The sequence below is a fragment of the Anas platyrhynchos genome, chromosome 13 (genome assembly GCF_047663525.1).
Source record: "Anas platyrhynchos isolate ZD024472 breed Pekin duck chromosome 13, IASCAAS_PekinDuck_T2T, whole genome shotgun sequence".
Lineage (NCBI taxonomy): Eukaryota > Metazoa > Chordata > Aves > Anseriformes > Anatidae > Anas > Anas platyrhynchos.
In genome coordinates, this window is record NC_092599.1 from 21237282 (window position 1) to 21257895 (window position 20614).

Genomic DNA, 20614 nt, shown 5'->3' on the forward strand with positions numbered 1-20614 from the left:
AGTAGTAAAGCATTGTTTATTCAACTGTAGAGGGAAAGAATTAATGTATTCATAGGGCTGCTTTTAGTAAATTACATTGCTACTGGTATATTCTTCTCCCATGAAACACTTACGTGGAAGCTGAAGATAGTTTCTCACTTTTTACCATGTTAATTTAATGGTTACAAAATTTTCCAAGAATATGGAATGATCTCATATAGCAGTGAAACTGGCTTGTTAGCAATTGATTGGAAAACATTTAGTTGAAAGTAACAATACATATCACTCTAAAGATGTGAAGAAATAGTTTTACTCCAGTGATTCAATAAGGAAAATCTGGCAGAACTAAGCTTAGAATTTTTTTTCACCTTGAAATAGAATTAGTGCAGATATATATTCATCACTTCATTTCCCAGGTTACAGTACCTGCCATGTTGCTGCTACTGTATTTTATTAGGAATAGAAAGCTTAGCACTAGCTTTAGTGCTATTTTAGTGCTTTTTTTTTTTTTTTTTTTTTTTTTTAATAGGGGAAAAAGCGTCTTACAGTAAAGTTTGGAAATATGCATTACTGAAGGACAAGAAGTTTCAATTTGGATAGAAACCTTTTTCTCATTAACTCACATCTTAAAATTCTTTTACTATAATTTCTAGCTGAATAAAGTTTTTGTTGTTGTTGTTTGTTTTTTTTTTAAAAAAAAAAAAAAGACCATGAATGAGTATTTTGAGGCTTGAAGACAGTTCTTATTTTATGCATTTGAGAAGGAAGATGAAACTGCAGAAGAGCTGAGAAACCAGATTACAAAGCCAAGAAATGTAATCGCAGCAAGCAAAAAAAATAAAAAAAAGAAAAAAAAAAAAAAAAAAAAAGTAAAACTGTAAATCCCACATGCAGACTTGATCTTAAACACTACTGAGAGTTTGGAGGCCCTTTTAGTAAATCTATGACTTGCCTGAGGCTTGTGGGAGGAATGGGTCTCAGACAACTGCAGGCACCAATAGGAGAAAAATGAAAACCATGTTAAAGATAAATGGAACTGTTCTGTAAATGTTAGAAAGTAGATGGTTAATTAAGACCAGCTCTGCAAGTCCAAAACCACAAAACTTAAAATGGGAAAACATTTCCAGAATTGCCTATTATGTATTGTTAAAAAAAAAAAAAAAGTAAAATATATGCTTTATTTTATACATGCCTCCAGTTAAAAATTATCCTCTTACACTCCCTGACAGAAGAGTAAGGTTGTTAATTCAAACATAGATGCCCCAGAATTAAATTTAAAGAGCTGCAAAGTTTGCAATTTTTGATAGGTCAGCCATGTTTAACTTTGTCATGAAAATAAAACCAGATATTTCACTGGCAATTTTGGGCATGCTCTTTTTGCTTCATACTCTTTTTTTGCTTCAAAAAGCCTACAGTGTGCATTGATATGACTGTCTTCACAAATTTTTATTAAAATCTGATGGAATTGCTAAGTCTGGCATGAGGTTCAGAAGAAAAGGAGATACTTATTCTTCAAGAAAGCTGTTCTTAAGAATAAGTTCTGTTTGGATTGATAAGCAATAGAAGAGAGACAAAAATGCTTGTTTCATTTACATTTTTCTACATTTCCAATATCCCTGAGGAGGGAGTATGAATTAATTAGCAGTACTGGAGGGTTTCTATTGTAATGATAATTACTGTTGTGAAAGATTTATAGATGCTTCTAACCACAAGAAGTCGCACAAATACAGCAATTTCACTTTGTAATTGAAGATATCCTGAAACAATCAACTTGAACTTTCTGTACGGGGCCATTAATTAAAAATACAAGCAAAAGAAGTTGCTTCTACCACACCTAAATCTAACTGAATTCAAATAGAATACTTCCATATCTTGATGGTATAACTGCTTAGCAGTGACTTTCTCATTTCTCCCCTAAAGTCCTGAAATAATTGATGGACAAATTCAAAATACTAACACTGAGGATTTCTGAGAAAACGGGTCTTGTCATATCTCAATTTCAGCCCAGAGCCCCCGTGTTCAGACCAGCTGTGGCAGGGTAGACTGTGCTCCTTGCTAGTGCACCTCACGGTGTAGGGCAATCATGGCATGTTCCCCTAAAGGAGAGGCTGTGCCAGCTGGCATCCTTTTGGAGGAAGGTTCTGCTTTCTTAGGGAGCAAACAGGTGTGCGAAGGAATGGCATTGTACAGTTGATGTCTAGGGGATTTGCAGCACAGATCTGGGAGCCTTCAACACATGCAGAAGCTGAGATAAAGTTACTGAAGGGCCCAGGGATAAGCCTTTCAGGCCTCAGTTTAGGAAGGAGCCTTTTCAGAATCACAGGGGACTGCACCATTTCTGGCAATCCATAAAGAAACAGATTTAACCTGAAGAGTGGGAGGTAAATCACTGTGTATAAACCTTTTAAATTTTATTTTCTATTTTCCCTAGCAGCTTTCAGTTTCCTCTCTTTAAAAGTGTCTTTTGTTTGTTTGTTTGGTTGGTTGGTTGGTTTATATAGTAATGAAACATAATTTGGAGGGGGTGTTAAAAATACTTTTGTACTCCTTAGAGAAGGAGAGGTCCAGGCCAATTCTTAGAGCTGTGACTGCCTTAGGGCTCCTGTTATAGAGATAAAATTGAGTGCTTGCAAAGGGTGCCCAGACACCAGTGGACCACCAGAGTGAATCACAGAGCACTGTAGCTGTATGTTCCCATTGTAACAGGTTACCGATCAAATGGCCTGTCATGCTTTTGCTGGTTCTAATTTTTGATGCAGTTAGGATGTAGTTTCTCAGGGTAGTTTGGGATGCAGCCCAATGTTAGAGGATCAAGCTGAAGCAGAATGAATAGTGACGTAAATGGGGTTTTCTCTTTTTTGCTTTGTTATTGTATGTAAGATTGTGATGTATTTAAAAAATGAGCCCTGGTCTAACTTGAGACACCAAATCCAGATGGGAACCCAGTCTTTAACCTTCCTATGTAGAAACTGTATAACAGTTGGGTTGTCAGTTACACCGTCTTTCCCACATAAGATTCAGATTACTACATGAAGAGTTATTTTGCTATGAAGGATGCTGAGAGCTCCTGCTTTATATACCTCAGCAACTTTCCTAAAGTTTTGTGGCAGGAGTCTTGGCCTTTACAGACTATCATGAAATCTTTAAGGGGTTTGTTCAGTATGCAGCAGAACTATGAAAACTGAAGAGACAGTACTACTTATGCCAAATGAATGTAACAAGAAGCTCAAAGAATTACAGAAAATGCAGATAAAGGATTTGACACACATTTTCTTCATTTCAGCTCCGAAATGCAATGGTGAATCGGAAAACAGGGAAGTTCTCCATGGAAGTCAAAAAGACAGTGGACAAAGGGGTATAAATACTTTTCCAACTGAGCATAAAGCAAGCAGTTTCTTTTCATTTTTTTTACAAGTCTTAAGATTGATTACCATAAATATGATTCACTGTGGTATATTTTTTCACTCACTGAATGTATACGTTGCTTGTAATTTTTTCACTGACTAAACACAATCTTTTATACATTTCTTATAGCAAACTAACTGTTTTCCCCCTCCCCTTCTGACTTTCTTGTTCTGAATCTAGAAACGGGTATTGGTGATGACAAATGACTACTATTATACAGACATCAAGGGTACTCCATTCAGGTAGAGCTGACCGTAATAAATTGCCATTTCATCAGACTCATTGGACTTGCATTTGTACAGAACTTGTGAACTCATTAAAAACTCATCAGCAAAAAGTGACAATAAAATATCCCTGGACAATGCTGAAAATAGCTAGGAAAAGAAGCTTACCAGCATTACTTTCAGCTTTTCCAGGGATGGAAAGTTTGTGCAAGCTCACACAGACAAACTTGCCATGTTTGTCATGGCTTACGTTTCATTAAAAAAAATATTCAGTTGAAGTTTACATTGAACGAAAGGCTTTTGCAAGTACTTAGAGAGCTATAAATACTATAATCCATTTAAGTAATTACATATTGAGCCCCATTTTGATTTTTTCCACAACAAAATGTAATGTAAAATGAGATAGTATTTCATTTCCAATTTGAGGTTTGGATATTTTCTTTCTCTGAACTACCTAGAGTGTATTTGTGTAGCTAAAACTGAGCAAGTCAGCCATGTTATTTTGGCATGCATTTTAGCAAAACCAAAAAAGACAAGAAGTCTTTTTACAAAATATATTATATTATTATATAAATATACAAAATATATTATATTATTATATAAATATATTTATATATTTACAAATATAAGCATTTACAAATGCTTATATTTGAGTTAGAAATAATCCATTAATAAAATTATATTAACTGTACCTTATGCTTAAAGCATAAGGTTGTTGTAATACTCAACTGAAATTTTCTTCAATGGAACCTCTTCACAAAACTTGAGCTTTATTTTCACATAGAGAAAATATAGGCACATTTCTCTCATCTCTGATGCATGTGTTTATTCTTGTTAAAATCCACACATGGGTGGTAAAACTCAGTGTAATTTTTGTGGCAATGTCATTCTTACCCCATTTAGGAAACAGATGTTGGGCTACATGTGTGCATGCAGTGTGACTTCTGATCCTTAGGACAGAAATATAGGAAAACTGCCTTTTTCAGCATGGTCTGTATGTAGTTTAGATGGGATGAGTGTATAGCTTCAGGAAGACAGCAGGGGCAGCAATTATGAAAATATACACTGTAATGTCAAAGATGTTTACTTTCAGTCGTTTTCCAGATTGAGCTTTTGATTGCAGCATGTGTGCTCTTGGACTTGGTGCCTCTATGTGTACTTAAAGTATCAGCCCATGTATTTTCAGTCATACTGATTACTGGCAGGTTACTAACCTTGGATGAATGAATGCCAAAAGGTATTCTGTGTATGTATTCAATAGGAAGAGTCATGGATCCCTCAGCCAGTTCATTAAATTTGAATAGTCTAAATGGTAGACTGAAAACCAATGCAAAATAAGGCACTTAACTGTGGAAGTTTATGAAGCTAAAGTCAATGCAAAAATGTTGAACTAGAAAAAAATATGAGTAGCAGGAAAGGTCTGAGAGGAATCATGCTGCTGTTGCTGCATATGAAATCTTTTCCTCTCAGTAGCTCCATTGATTCTCACATTTATGTAGTTTCTCAACATCTCAGTCTGATTTACAAAAAATTGTCATCGTTGTAAGACCGTGGGCATATTTGAGGCTCAGATGAAGAAATGTCATGCTGGGTGAACAGCAGTGAGCTTAGAGGGGCTCATTTATTAGTTTGCTGGAGAATAATGATTTACTGCACCTCTAAACAAACATAAATACAGCCAATTGTTGCAGGAACATCAAAACTGAATCAGCACTGAAACAGCTAGTTGAACAATAAATATGATCAGTGAGGACTTGGAAACAGTTTTGAAGTTAATTGGAGTACACTGGCTAGAAGTGTTAGAAATGAAAATATCTCTGAATGTCTTTTATTGTGTCACAGATTTCAAGGTCTGCTTTATTTCTCTGCACAGTTTAGGTGTGGCTCTCTCTAGAGGACATGGAAAATACTTCTTCAGAGGGAATGTAACTGTAGAAGAAGGTAAGATACTCTCTACCTCGTCACATTCCTGACACAGTAGTTTAATTGTTGATGTGGTACAGCTAAAGCTTGTATGTTTCTCTGCAGATTCCATAAGAAAATTTGATTTTATTTTATTTTTTAGATCTTCTACTTCATGGGATTTTTTCCTCATTTATAGTAAGGATAGTCTGACTGCGAGTTTTCTTTAGATAAGCATCATCTTCTGTCCTCCTCTCTCAATGTTCCAGAAAACCACTTATAGTCTAATGTTAATTATTTGTGATATTTTCTGAATGAAGTAATCACTGAGAGCACTGTAATAGCTGTGGCTTTTTTGCTCACACGCTACACATTTTTAAACATTTCAGAGCTAAAACTACCTCATCATAGCAAAAGTAATGAGGGGAAAGACCCTTCTTGCTTTATGTTTTTTTGGTTTGTTTGTTTTTGTTTTTTGGGTGAGGGTGTAAGTCTGCAAATAAAACGTGTGGAGGAGTCAACTGTTGGATGGTAATAAAGTTGTTTGGCAACAAGACCGAAATCTAAGGGTCCTGAAGATGAAGAGAGAACAGAGGCATTTTGCAAAGGTGATTAGGCAAAAGGGGTCTGCAGGAGCTGCTAGCTGGCTTCAGTCTGTGCATGGTGTATGTAGGCAGTGGAGGAGCTGTGCGCTGTGAGGTGATGAAGTTTTAGGAATTGCAGAGAAAAAGTTGTTCAAGAGAGGAATATTTTCTGATATTATGGTTAAGTCTGTGTTGGTCTCTGTTTCCAATTCTCTTTCTTGTTTCATTGATGATTTTATTTTTTTAGGTCTTCATTCTTCAGCTGTATGCTTGCAACAAAAATACATTTCTATTCATGGCAGAAATGTAAAAATAAATGCTTTATATTTTATGAAGCAGTTGAATAAAAAATAAATGTCTAGGTAGAACAAGAGGACAGCAGAATTCTTGGATCTTACTCTCCAAATTGTTCCCAACATCTCCTATCTATTTTCTTTAATCTATCCATATATTTCTACCAGCCAGTCTGATATTTCCTCCTGGATGCATCACCAAAGAAGTTGATGTAGCCATAACCTTTTCTCCCACTGTTTCCTTCACTGTTCCTTTGTCACTGACACATTATTGTCCTCTCTAAGGATGATAATTGTGGTTCTAGTTTTGAATTTCCTGTTTTCCTTAACCATCATAGGTCTGTCTTTACATAGTATGTACTCTGGGGGTTAAATCCAGAGCCTGCCTTCTGAACCCTGTTTGCTTATTGTCTATTGATACATGCTTTAAAAGTTTTGAAAATTGTCAAAGTACATTTTTATTGTGCTATATAACTAATGATATAGTTCTTATTTACAAGCATCTGCATGACGTGTTAGAACAATAAACCTATTCTGAATTATTGTTAGAACAATAAACCTATTCTGAACAATCCAGTAAATTGCAGTTTGTGTTCATGGGTTGTGTGCTTCGTTTTTGGGAGGAGTTGTTTTTTAATGAAATATTTTTTAAAAGACAGAAATAAATAATTTATGCTAAACCATATATTTCTCTTTTCACAGAAAAACACTCTTCTGTGAAAAGAGAAATATATGGTTTAGCATAAAGAACTTTACTAGCCACATAGAACAAGGGAGTATGAATAAGAGGGGTTTTAACCATTGTGCATTTCTCTTTGCTCAGGTTTTCTTCTAAACTTTGAATATATCATGTGAGCAATTTGTATGAGTTAAAAAATATCAGGAATAAAAACCCCAAAACTTTTCCTTCCTTTTCATTTTTAGATCTGATTTAGTTGGTTTTTGCCAGTTTGTTAGACCCTCAAGTGTATTTGAACATAGTTTACTGTGATTTATTATATTGTGGTAATAATGCACTTTCCAAGAAGGGAAGGGTTTATGTTATGGAGTGTATGTTAATAACCATCTGTTACACAGACTGCTCCCTAAATAAACCATTATTATTCCTGTTACAGGTTTACATGATTTAGAACACCCTGATGTATCTTTAGCAGATGAATGGTAAGCCTTAAACAAAGCATGAAATTTGTGTCTGTTACTCTTCTTGGTTTCATATTGTTTGAAAACCAATTCTTTATGTTCAAAGACAAAGGTTCTGAATTGGTTCTAAAACCAATTCTTTATGTTCAAAGACAAAGATCATGCTTATAAATACTAACATTTTAATATTTTGACAACATGTTCTCAGGTCCTATTGCAACACTGACTTGCATCCTGAACACCGTCAAATGACTCAGTTAGAAGCGATTAAAAGATACCTCACAGGAAAAGAGCCATTGCTCCAATGCAAGTATTTTGTTAAATATATATGTAGTAGACATTATCGTAGCTAAAAACTGTTATACTGCACCTTCTACAAAATAGAAAGCTATGTAATTATCTATTGATAACTTGAGATTGGCTTGCATGGCTAATATCACTTCGCTATTTCGTTTGCTTTTGAACTTTTTTCCCAAGTATCAATAAAACTATCAATGCTTTCTGATTTTTATGGTAAACAATATGCCTGAACCAAATATTCAAGGTTCTGCTCAGATGGTGTAGTTATGCAATGTTATCATTCCATCTGGTTTCATAAATTAAACAGGATTGGTCTGAATCAAGCCTTGATTGACTCTTCTGAAGAATATACCAGCTATTTCCTGAGTGTTTTAGGGAGAATATGTATAAAATTAGCATTTCTGAACTGAAAAGCTGAATGAAAAAAGCACATGGATAAGTGTATATTTTCTCCAAGATGTTTGCAGAAACAGAGCTAGTGTGACTCAGTAGGCATAATTGTTTTAGCCTAATTTTGTGTGCAAATGCGAGCATGAGATATATACGGGAATGGGTTACATGAATTGGAAAATGCATTTTTGTGTTTTCTAGCCAAAAATTGTTGTTTGTAATGAAACTATATATATATATAAACTACATTGTAATGAAACACCATGTAATATAGTAAATGCTTAATACTGCAAAAGGTTTGAATGTACATCACAGACAAAATAGAGTTTAGCATAAAAACAAAAATCTAGTTACCTAACCAGTAAAAACAAACAAACAACAACAACAAAAAAAGATCTCTATGCACATGTTTACTGTTTTTACTATAATGTAATAGGTGACAAAGAATTGATCCAGGAAGTTCTGTTTGATGCAGTGGTGAGTGCACCAATTGAAGCTTATTGGACCAGTCTAGCATTAAATAAATCGGAGTAAGTAAACTTTGTATCAGTCATTATAATTATGGGTATCTTTTTAATAGTTATATTAAAGAACTGATGAAATACCTTACAAATTCTGATGCTTTGTCAGATTAGCAAGATTTGTTTGCATCAGTTTTCTAGTCCCTTTCTGATTATTTGCCTAAGAGTTTTAATTTTTCAACTGCATTAAAATGCATGAAAAAAACATATTAACCATTTCACTCTAACTAGCACTAATTTTGATTCAGTATTACGTGTTTATTTTATAGTATGTACATCATGATGATTAGTTTTAAGGTTACTCAAATTTTACAGTAAAACTAATGTAATTGTATACTAACCACAGCACACAGTTGTGACTTTCTAACAAACTGTTTAGAATAATTGAGGAATTTAATGTATAATTTACAAAAATTGTTTATGGAACTGGTAATTTATCTTGAAACAAATTATATACAGAAAAAAATGCCCTGGTAAAACAAATCATTTCTGTAATCCTCTTTTTTATTTTTTTTTATTTTTTTTTTTAGTTTTCCAGAGCTAAATGTTAAGCAACAAGATGTTATATTCATTAGAGAAAACATGTTAAGATTAGTAGTTTGCATGAGATACTGTTGCTGAAAGGCAATTCTGGGAGTTATCCTGATTATATTCAAATTTAACAAAATCTATATATATGTTTAAAGTTACATGAAAAATGATACTGTCTAAAAAACATACTGAATGAGTAAAATCAGATGCAGTGAGATCTATTTCATAGAGCTAAGGATTATCCAGTGTCGTCTCAGAAGATAAAGATAGAAAATTTTTGCATGCTCATATACTCTAGGCACCAATCAATTTATATAGAAGCATAAAGTTTCTAGGAATCCTCCTACACAGTGAAATAACAACAGATCCAGTAAACACAAGGAAGACAGCTCTGGAGACATTTGATCCCCTTTCATATTCTGATTTATGCTAATTAGACAGGACACTTTGTGATAATATATCTGAAGCTCTTGTTGCCCTAACAAGTAGTTTCTTTAAAGCAGCTACCTTGGTACTGTAGCTAGTAATGCAGCAACAGGGTTCAGCCTGACCTACCTGCCACATTTTTTCCTAAGGTCTAGAGGCAAATCACACACCTATAACTTGAAGTGTAGATGTACCATAGAGATGTTGAATAGAAAGGGAACTGTCTGGATTTCATGCTCATCTTCAGTCACTTGGTGCCAGTGGCTACCAAATGGTTGTTATGTACCTATGCTGACCCTTTTTTATTCTGGCTTCTGTGTCATCCCATCCCCCAGATCTTGCCAAATTTACCTTCTTTTACTTTTCAGTTGTTCTTGGTCTAAATAGCATTTCCACATTATATGTTTGCCAAAGCACATTTGACTTCAAAGTAAAACAAACAAACAAACAAAAAAAAAACATTTTAAAACTATCTTTCTAAAAAATGTGTACACTTGTATCTTCTATGACTGGTAACATAGCTTTATCTGTTTACTGCCTGGAAACATTATCTTTGTTTGTGTTCTGTTTTATTTCAGAAATTCTGACAAGGGAGTGGAAGTTGCCTTCCTTGGAACACGGACTGGACTATCTCGTATCAACCTGTTTGTGGGTCCAGAACAGCTTACTAATCAGTAAGTAACAAAGCTATGCTTGGCAACAATGTGTAAAAAAATGTTTATTTTAGGAAGCATATCTACTGTCTCTTTCAGGGTTTTGCTCTGGTGCGCTGAAATACATAGAACAAATTAGAAGGATTGAATAGGATCCTTTAAATTCTTTCTTCAACGGGAACGATGAGCTATTGTATACCTGTATCCTATACATTTACTTTTCCCTCCATTTTCTGGAGTTAGCTTCACATCTTTATTCTTCAGAGGAGATTCAGAGGAGAGTTCAGGATATGCTACATCTGCAGATGCCAAGGGTTTTTTCATTTTTTAAAATATTTCATTTAAAAACAAATATTTCAGGGTTTTTATGTTACTGTTTTGCAAATTTTTTTTTTTCTTTTGAAATCTAAGTGACAGATGTGGACTAGGATCCACAGGAAGGATAATCAAGAGATCTCATAATTCAAAACTTTCCTTTCTTGCTTCTTTGAAGATCTGATGCGGTGAAGGTAGAGGTTTCTTAGAACAGAGAGCTATAAAATCAGGTCTGATAAATAATGCCTTTTCCAGGCAGCAGCTTGATACTGTCAGGCAAATCTATATGCATTATGCGTGTAAAAGAAATTTGTACTTGATGTTTATGATAAATTGTTTATTTAATATAAAATTGTATGATGTTTATATGACCAGAAAATATTGTTTCAGTGTGAGTAGCCTGACAGGTAAGATCAGTAGTACTACAATTTCTTACCTCTAGACAGTAAACTAGAACAATGGCATTGAGACTGTACTTGCTGTTTTTCCCCATAGGAACTTTCTTTTGTCAGTATTCCATGAGATCATTGAAGAATGAAGTATGTAGTTGTCCACTACCTCCCTTATATATTCTTTGTAAATTAGGATATTAATTACTTTTTTTTCTTAAAAACGTAGGTCACTGGCAGCAAATTACCAAACCTTCATTGCCTTTTTCACATTGCACAATTCACTGTTATTGCATTCTTCTGAGAGAGAATTTAGATTAAACATTTTTATATCTGTACAAATGTATTTAGTGGTACTTAGTTTACTATTTTTTCCATCCTTCAATACAAAAGCAATTGCAAGTCTACCTCAAATAATTGTTAGGGGCTAAAGTTAACCTTTTGTTGTATGAATGGTATTAGAAAAATGTCCCAAACCGTTTTCTTTTCTGAAAGAATGAGTTTTGTTTTTTCTTGTCTTTCGAAGATAGATACTACTGTGCGGCATGCCACAAACAAGTATTTTCTTTCTCTCTTCTTTCTCAAGAGATTTCCTGACAGCTGAAGACAAGGAGAACATTTTTAATGCTGATCATTTTCCACTCTGGTACAGAAGAGCTGCTGAGCAAATACCTGGGAGCTTTGTCTATTCAATCCCATTTAGTACAGGTCTATAATTTTGTCACACTCTACATTCTGAGCCATTTATGATACTGAAAAGATACTATGTCAATATGGAGTAGGCTCTGTAGTTAATCTGAAGTGTTAATACATACATTGAAATTTGCAGCTTCTTTACTGGTCCCTTGACCAGGTTCATCTTCTGTAGGGTTCAAAGTGAACACCCAAGATGCCGTGTAACAATTATTGTTGAATATTTGCATAGGTTCAACTTACAGTCTAGTATTGTAAGCAAGTCCAACAGAACAAGTGTCAACATCACGGAGAAGCCCTGCCAGTTGTCACCTTTGTTGCCAATTTGCAGAGAAGGCAAGAGTTTGATTACCCATGTCAGTGTTTTAAGCTTGTTGGGATGGGGAATTTTGAAATGCTAGTGCCTGTATATTGTATGCATACATACACTATGAGGTTTGCTGTCTTATTAACACATTTCGTGAGCACATTATTCACTCAATTATTTCAAACCAGGGGGTGAGGGTAGAAAACTGAATTTCTTTATTCTGCAGTATCTTACTTCTTCTTTTTTTTTTTTTTTTTTCTTAATACATCTTGCAGAAACAGCAAACAAAAGCAATGTAGTGACAGCCAGTACAGCTATTCAACTTTTGGATGACAGAAAATCCCCAGTCGTTGCAGGTAAATTTTTTTTATTTTTTTATTTTTTGTTAGTTATTTTCAAAGCAGTATATGTTCTTCACTTCTTATGTTAGTTAGCAGGAACTTAATGTAGAAATATAATCTTACAAGAAAAAAGGAGGATGGAAAGATGCAGAGTCAACTTCATGACATATATGTTCAATTCTTAAAGAACTCTTACTGACTCCTCTCCCTAAGATCTTGATCCTTTATTAAATGAATTTATCGATTAATCTAAACTCTCTGTCAGCAAGGGAGTTTAATTTAATAGAAATAATAACCATTATCAGTGAAATATTTTTAAAAGACATGATTCTATATCATCATTAATTGGAATATATTATGTTGAGGAAAAGGAGATGTAAATGACTATCTGATGTGTAAAGATTCTATACAATCTTCAGGTTTAAAAATACTGTTCTGTAACAAATTATATTAGGTGACCAGTTTGCCTAGATTATCAGAGGTGTGATTTTATCAGAGAATATAAATTAGATAGCAAAGCTCTTCAGTTTACCAGCTAAGAGTATAAAAGTACCTAAAGACTATAAAATGAAGTTTGGCAGCTACAGATTAGAGATTAAACGTACAGATTTAAAATTTAAAATACCTGATTTTTAATTGTTGGACATTGCTCAGTTAATATCAGGATGCTCTTCTGAACAGTTTTCTCTAGATACCAGTAGTTACTGAATCTGAAGTAGGAATTAAGTTAGAGAAGCCTTATGGCTTATTATACCAGAAACCAAGCCATTTTATAGAAAATTGGGTAGCTACAACATGAAGCAAGACCCATTTTCCACTCTTTTCATGTTTAAAATATGATTTAAAATGCAGTAAGATATGCTGAATACTATCCTGAAAGAGCAAGCATATGCAAGGCAATTCAGAAACCTCTAATCTGGCTTTTTACTTTTCTTTCTGTAACGTTTAGTAACTGAACTAGAGATTTTTGGGGGATATGAAGCATTTTGAAAGAATATACTTTGAAATTTTTTTCCTTCTCCCTAGTCTGTTTGCATGCTTTGGACCAAATAGTGCAAAAACTATTTTGCATGAAACTATCAGTCAGTCACAGCCATTCAGAGAGAAAGAAGTACATGCGTTAATCTTGTCCTCTTTAAATTAATATTGTAAATGTACCATGAAATTTGTATTTTTTTCTGTTACAAAATTTTCAAAGTTTCCAGCATCTACTTCAAATTTTAGTTTTTTAATAAAGTTGACAGTGTTCCTGTTAGGCAAAATGGATCTGGAGGCAGAAATTTGAGGAGTGGTAAAGGGACAAAATTTGAAGTATTTATTTGTCAGGCTTGGGAGACTAAAGTAGGATTATGGATAATGTTCTCAAATACCTGTATAAAGGTTCACATTTTGGTCAGAACATCTCATTTTAATTTGTGTCAAGTGAGTATTCCTCGTCACTATTTGGTCTGAGGAGTGGATTACAGAAAGCATCAGTGTGGGATACGCAGTCCATGTAAAATCACTTTGTTCCTGGAAGGGATTTGACTAAAAATAAAGCTGTGCCAGAATGTTGTTTATTGCAGATAACTGCAAGAGTTTAAAGCAGGAAAAGAGAAAATAGAGCATTACTATAAAATGGAAACCTGAGTTATGCCTGCCCGTGGCGGGCATCCAACTCAGTCCAACTCTTATTACGAAGTCTTCACTCCTGTTTTCTTTGTAGTTTTTGGTTGATTCTATTTTTGTAGAAAGGGATCAATTATAACAGACTTTGTATGCAAATCTATTCTGTGGCTCACTGGAAGCAGGAAGAATCAACCCTTTTAATATAGGCAAAAATTCCTAATATCAGTGAGACTACAGACTGTTACTACAGAGGAGTTGAGTGTTACTGTTGCTGTTTCACCATCTGTAACTATTAAATGACAGTTCACTGTGAGAATGCAGTTCCTTACTGGGGCAAAGAAAAAAAAAGTAATTTGTTTTTGAAATTTCCTCCTGCCTCTTTCAACTGAGATTTTGAGTTTTTGCTTAAATGAATGCAAGTTTCTATAGAAAGTGTGAAAGAAGGAGATAAGGCTTTAATATATTTGTGGTAGCAGCATATTTATTACTGTTTTTACAGAGGTCAGTTTATTTGCAGGAGACAGAGACAATAGTACTGACAGCATGTTTTTTTTGCAGTGAAAACACATTTATGCTTAAATTTGTTTGTCTTAGTGTTCTCTGTTATCATTCCACCTATACATAGCTTACATTATAACGATCAGTTTCTTCAAACTGCCCATGTTACAATATTAAGGAGAATTAAAGATGGTGGAATTTTTTAAATTATTATTCTAAACATGATCTAAAAATTGTAGAGTTTGCTCATTGTAAGAACAATAAAACTTTACCAATAAAGTGTTGTGGTGTCTGAAAAGAAGCTAGCCCTCATTGCTGTGCATATATAACTGGAACACTGTACCAAGGGAAGGGCAGTGTAGCTAAATTAGAGAGAAATGGAAATTCTCCAGTAACCTGAAGATTTCTTCTATTCAGAGTAATTCTAAACAGAAAAGAAATCTGTGTTGTTCTTAAAGGCATCTTTACAGTCATTTTTTTATCAAAGACCAGTGAGTGATTGGGAGGTGCATTCAAGTATTGCCATGTCTCTGTGAATCTACCCTGACATACTGTTTTCTGATGAAGCTGTTCTGAAGACTGCAATAATTCCTGCTTTGACACAAGGGAAAAATCAGTGCATAGGGAATCCTGTTTTCCTTCATTATTGCAAGCTTCTTGGTAGACATTTTTGTTTTCCTTCTGTGCATTAAGCATTCCTTATACAGATGGCCTAAAGATCAGCCACTCTCAGAATCTTCGCAGACCCCAAAGGGTCAGATTCTGCCATTCTTTACCATGTTGATATAGTTATAACTTGTATGTAGTCCTTTCAAAATAATAGACTTACCGTTACTTTTCAAAATGATTAAACATGGGTAAATGTTTTCTCATTGCCATTATTTTCTGCTACCAAGCAGTAAAAGATGAGAAGAAAATGGAAAGTACTTAGATTCATACTTTTATATAGCATCTTGTCTTTCTACAGGTATGTGACACACAAGGTTCTGGGGAAGCCATCCTTCAAATGCATGGCAGGTGCATTAAATTCCATGGTAGATGGTGCCATAGCATTAAATTCCATAGTACACAGTGCCATAGCAAAAGGGAACAGTAACGGTTAGATTACTCCCTGGTCTTTGCCACAGAGTAATGTTGTGAGACCAATAGAAAGAATTTATCAGGTAAGAGATATCTTAGGAAAAAAAACATCATTATATGGCTTACAAGAATAAAAGAAATAACATTTAAAGTAATACTACTGATGCCTGCTGAAAATGCAGATCATGCCTAAGAGTTACTTTATGTATATATTATTTAAATTTAAAGATCCACTGATATATAAAAATATATTTCAACAGGCTTTTGTAATCAGATATAAGAGGTATTAGATAATCTGAAGAAAAGACAGACTAATCCTCTTTTATTCACCAATAGTTTGATTTTTATATGCTTTTACCAAAGATCCTTATTATTCAAACATAGAATATTATATTTTATACCTGCAAACTGTTTGTCCCATGTAAAACCAGGATCCTTTCCCTTTCCAGTATTTAACTTTTCAGAACTGATTATTTTTCTAGACAGTCCCTGTACAGGTTCAATGTTCTTGTCTCCAAATCCTAGAGGAGATAAATATTTGCAATTGTTCTTACCTACCACCCTTATTGTTCTAATTTTAGTATCATTTAAGAAAAAAAAAAAATGTTATAACCAGAAATTAAATTATTCCATGTTATATATCCCCAAACAAGAGGCTAAAACCTTTCAGGTATTTTGAGTGACCTTGAATTTTGAAGATTTAGGTTCTCCTTTCTGTTTCCCCATCCATAAGACTGATGAAATCTTTACCATATCTTCTTTCAGGACTAATTCATTAAAAATGGCATGTTATTTTGAATGCTTCTACTCTGGCCACAGGAAAGTGACCCCGAAAACCCTGCTGTTTAAGCTATTTCAAACAGTGCCTTGAAGAAAGGAAAGACCTAAAATCTCATATTACATTTAAAATACAAGTCTGTCTTTCTGAGGCTGGTCACACTTCAGTTTTTTAATCTTTCCTGTTTGAATCAGCCTCTGTAGAATGGCAATTTGAAAGAAAAATTGGTGAATATATGAGTTTTCCAGTAACTGAGACTTTGCGTTATCTAGGTATACAAGTGTTATCTGAGTATACAAGATCGTTTTATACTGTCACGGAGGAAAATGTGTGCATTGTATGTGGAACTAACTGCCTTATATTAAAAACAAACAAACAAACAAAAACCTTCATTGCCCTTCTTTTATGTGTGTTAGTAATCATTATAAATGCTACTTTGAAACACGAGGATTTCTTGAAGTGAATTAGAATGAAGTTCTTATGCATATCTCTCTTTGATCCAGATCCAGCATGTGCTTTGAAAAAATAACTTCCAATAATTTAATTCAAAGTAGTGAAGTACTTATATTTCTAGGAATGGCAGGTATTTTAAAAGTTTCTCAAATAGTTAAGTAAGTTATTGTTACAACAGCATAGAGTTAAATATATCTATTTTAAATCTCCGTACAGCTTGTTTTTTTTTTTTTTTTTTTTCTTTTTTCTTTTTTGTCATATGTATTGCTTCGGTATTACTATATTATTAAAAACATACAAGCAAATGTCACTGTCATACAGGGTCTGTAAAATTTATGACACCATCTATGAAACTGCATTTTAGCATTAAGGCCTAAGGGAAAATGAATATGTCCTCATAATGACATATCAACCAAATTTTTGAAGCGTTCTAAAATACATGTTTTCCTTGTCAGGCAAGACAGTGGTTTAGTTAATCTTTACTCCACATTGTGAGCCACAGAAGTAATTCAGCAGTAGTGTTTAGTAAATCCCTCAAAATGCTTTGCATGCTTTGGTGAAAAACCACTAGTTTATGTTTTTCCAGAGTTTTTTGTTCATTTTGAATATTATCTGTGTATTCATAAATTTAATATTGGTATATAGTCTAATATTTTCATTGGAATGTATATTTGCACAGCCTAGTAACTGACAGACTTAGATTAGGAGTCAAGACTTAGGAAACAGGATTTGTAGGTAATGCATGAGGACAGGTAGGCTCCTCTAAAAAATGATTTGGAGCAAGTGATAAAATCCTGACTCTTGTCCTTGACTTAACAGCAAATCTGAATTCAGATGGTACACTCAATTCGTACACTTGCCTTCATTTGTGTTGGTTCTCTATTCATTTTACCATACAGAATTATTGTTTGGAATAATTAATGTGGATCTTTAAGGTATTTCTCTGCTAGTGTTGCCTTGAGAATATAACCCCATTAATGTAATTCTTGGGCTTTCCTTAGAACTTGTTCTCAAAGAATCTAGGGTACTGATGGATGAATGAAGTGAGTATCCCAACATGTACAGTATACACATATATAGTAAATTCCACAGAGCATTCTCCTCTTCATTTCTGCACCTCTGCTTTGATATTGGTGGGTTTTGTTTGTTTTTGAGTACTATGTAATTTTGATGGGTGGGAAGAGCTTAAATACATGAAATGATCTTGAGATACACTAGAAATCAAATTTCATTTATTTATTTATTTATTTTTCTAAATAATTCTGCTGGCAAAATAAAACATTGATTGCAGAACAAGACAGCAGATAAGATGTCAGGTCCTTTTTAAAAATTCAAATACTGTGGAAGTACAAATTTCAAAAATACTTTGAGTGATTCTCTGCAATTATGTAGTATATGAATGCATTAATCCCAGTTTGAGTACTGTGAAATAATTGATTTATTTCCTCCCAGTAGACTACATTTCCAAACATTAATAATTTTCTTTTTCTTCTCTTCTTGTTTGTTGTGTCTTGAAATGAGCTTGGTAGTTTTATGCAGAAAGTCAAATGTGTAGTGTAAATAGCCCTAAAATCTGGGGAATCTCTCAGTAATTAGAAACGGTAACTGAAGCTTTTACTGGAGATAGTTATGAACTATGTAGCCATTGGTTTGCTTATGATGGGTTTCTACTTCCTATTCCTTCTCCCCTGTTGTGGCTTGCTTCCACATCCAGATGTTTGATGTTGCTGCCTGTCTCATCTGGGGAGCATACAGTCATTTTTCAGGTAAAATAAGCCCAGGAAGTACCAAGACCCTTCATGATTATTAGCACTATGACACTTTTCAGCCAAGTTCGAATATCAAAGTTGTAAAAGTTGGCATACTTTCTGGATGCTTAACTAAAGCCTGCATGTCTTTGTCTTCTGGCCAGCAAAGATAGATGGTTATTAGTAGGTAACAGTTGGCCTTTTTTTTGTTAAGGCTGTTAATGATAGATAAACTGTGCATAATGTCACTAAATGTTCTACTTTTATATTCAAGAAGAGGGATCCTAATTTTGATTAGACATTGCATTACCAGGGAATAATGAGACTGAATTTTGATTGTTTTTTCAAGCTTTGGATGGAAAGGCACATATGGCAAGCAAGTACATTTCAGTTTAAGCTTTGTTTCTTTCAATATAATTTCTAAGGACAATTTCTGTAAAAAATGTTGGCATATTAAAGTTTTTTAATCTCTTTTCTAATTTGAAATTTTAAAGGACATTTTTTCTGAAAACAGAGTAATACAGTGAGCCTCGTTGTGAAAGACAGGAATAAAACAATACGTTTACATTCTCTGTCTTTGCAAATACCTTGCAGAGTAGAATGCCCTGATATTTTCCTTAATTTTTTGGGAAGGAGTGTTTTACACTGAGATTAGGAAAAAATATTGTACATTCTATAATACTCGTTAGGTTTCTGGAAAAACAACAAAGCCTTCTCAGCAACCTTTATCTGAAATATAAATCTGTGCAGACAACTTATTTCAGCAGCAGATGTCCATTGCTAAGCTTTACAAATTAAGGGGCTTCTGTGAGGAATCACTAGATCCAGTCTTCCACTTGTTACAGTCAACAACTGCTAAGGGCAGCAAACTGTGCCTTTTATCTCTATTTTTCAGTAGTTGAACATTCAGTTTCCTTTACTGAAAATAAATAATTTCACATTTATTAGTTTAAGTAATTAAGTAAATGCTTTTCTCTTTTGCCTGCCTGTTGTTTTCTTGTCATCATAAATAACTGAAATTTATTAACTACAAACAATTGTAAATTTGTATACTCTTAACAGAGTTAAATGAGACATTTCCCTCTTTTTTTTTTTTTTTTTTTTTTCTTTTCTTAAAATCAATTTAGAAAGTATAAATCAGACTTGGCATGAATTGGCTTGCTGTACTCCTTTAGCAGAATGAACAAATGGAAATACAAAATACTTTGCTTTCTGGCAGAACTCCATATCAATTTACAGCCTTATGTGTGCATGAAAATCCCCAAAGCATCTTAAATTTGACTTGAAAAGAGTTCCTTTAAATGTTGTTGTGTCCTTCCTTATCTCTTTTTCACTTTCGTACAGTAAGAAAAATCAAAAGGATCAAAAGGTTTTTTTTTTGTTTGTTTGTTTTTTAATAGGACTGTTCTTTAAAGACTGATACTGGTTATTACTACCAAGGAAATATTTAATCAAACTATATTTTTACTTTGCTTGAGGACATCGGAGATATGAACTTACTTGTAATGGAAGTTGCATTGCTGTATCTAAGCCTATTATAAGACAGTGGGTAAAATCTCCATGGAGGCTGGAGGTTTATTAACTTTTATTTTAGGATCTGAACTCTGAATGGAGCTGTGCTCATTTTAGGTGGTCACCATAGGAAGACATCGTGATTTGGCTTCTCTCTGACTCATTTTTTTTTCCTATGGACAGTAAGATCCTATCCTGAAGTATTTCAGTGTTCTCTGTCTGCAAAACTGTATTTTGCTTTGCAAAATGTTGTCCTGCTAAATGGATACAAGAGTAGAAAATGTAGATCTCCACACCTGAACGACTTAGCTCTGAAAAGAGATTGTTCATTAAAATTTAGAAAATATTTCAAAAGAAAAAAAAAAAAGTATCAAATTCACTTCAGAGATAGTTCAGAGATACATCATCAAGAGATTTGGAAAGCCTGAATATAAATATTCTAATAGATTCTGTCCTGATAATGTCTTAGATGAAGGTAATGTGCCTGGTGTAGGATACCACATTTAAAATATAATAAAAACCAAAAAGGTTCCAGGGAATGCAG

At 33.8% G+C, this 20614-nt stretch overlaps 1 protein-coding gene across 15 annotated transcripts in view; it reads left to right on the forward strand.

The window, feature by feature from the left end:
* CACNA2D3 (calcium voltage-gated channel auxiliary subunit alpha2delta 3) overlaps positions 1 to 20614 on the forward strand; it is a 459196-nt gene that overhangs the window by 359710 nt on the left and 78872 nt on the right. For all 15 annotated transcript variants that reach the window (XR_011812447.1, XR_002401918.4, XR_005269052.2 and 12 more), the window contains 9 exons: positions 3263 to 3334; positions 3565 to 3626; positions 5482 to 5549; positions 7503 to 7548; positions 7736 to 7833; positions 8654 to 8747; positions 10274 to 10369; positions 11639 to 11760; positions 12328 to 12408. Coding sequence is in view for 12 of the 15 variants with exons in the window: in XM_038185882.2 (XP_038041810.1) it covers positions 3263 to 3334; positions 3565 to 3626; positions 5482 to 5549; positions 7503 to 7548; positions 7736 to 7833; positions 8654 to 8747; positions 10274 to 10369; positions 11639 to 11760; positions 12328 to 12408 (739 nt within the window). In the remaining 3 variants the exon portion in view is untranslated. The remainder of the gene's footprint in view (positions 1 to 3262; positions 3335 to 3564; positions 3627 to 5481; positions 5550 to 7502; positions 7549 to 7735; positions 7834 to 8653; positions 8748 to 10273; positions 10370 to 11638; positions 11761 to 12327; positions 12409 to 20614) is intronic.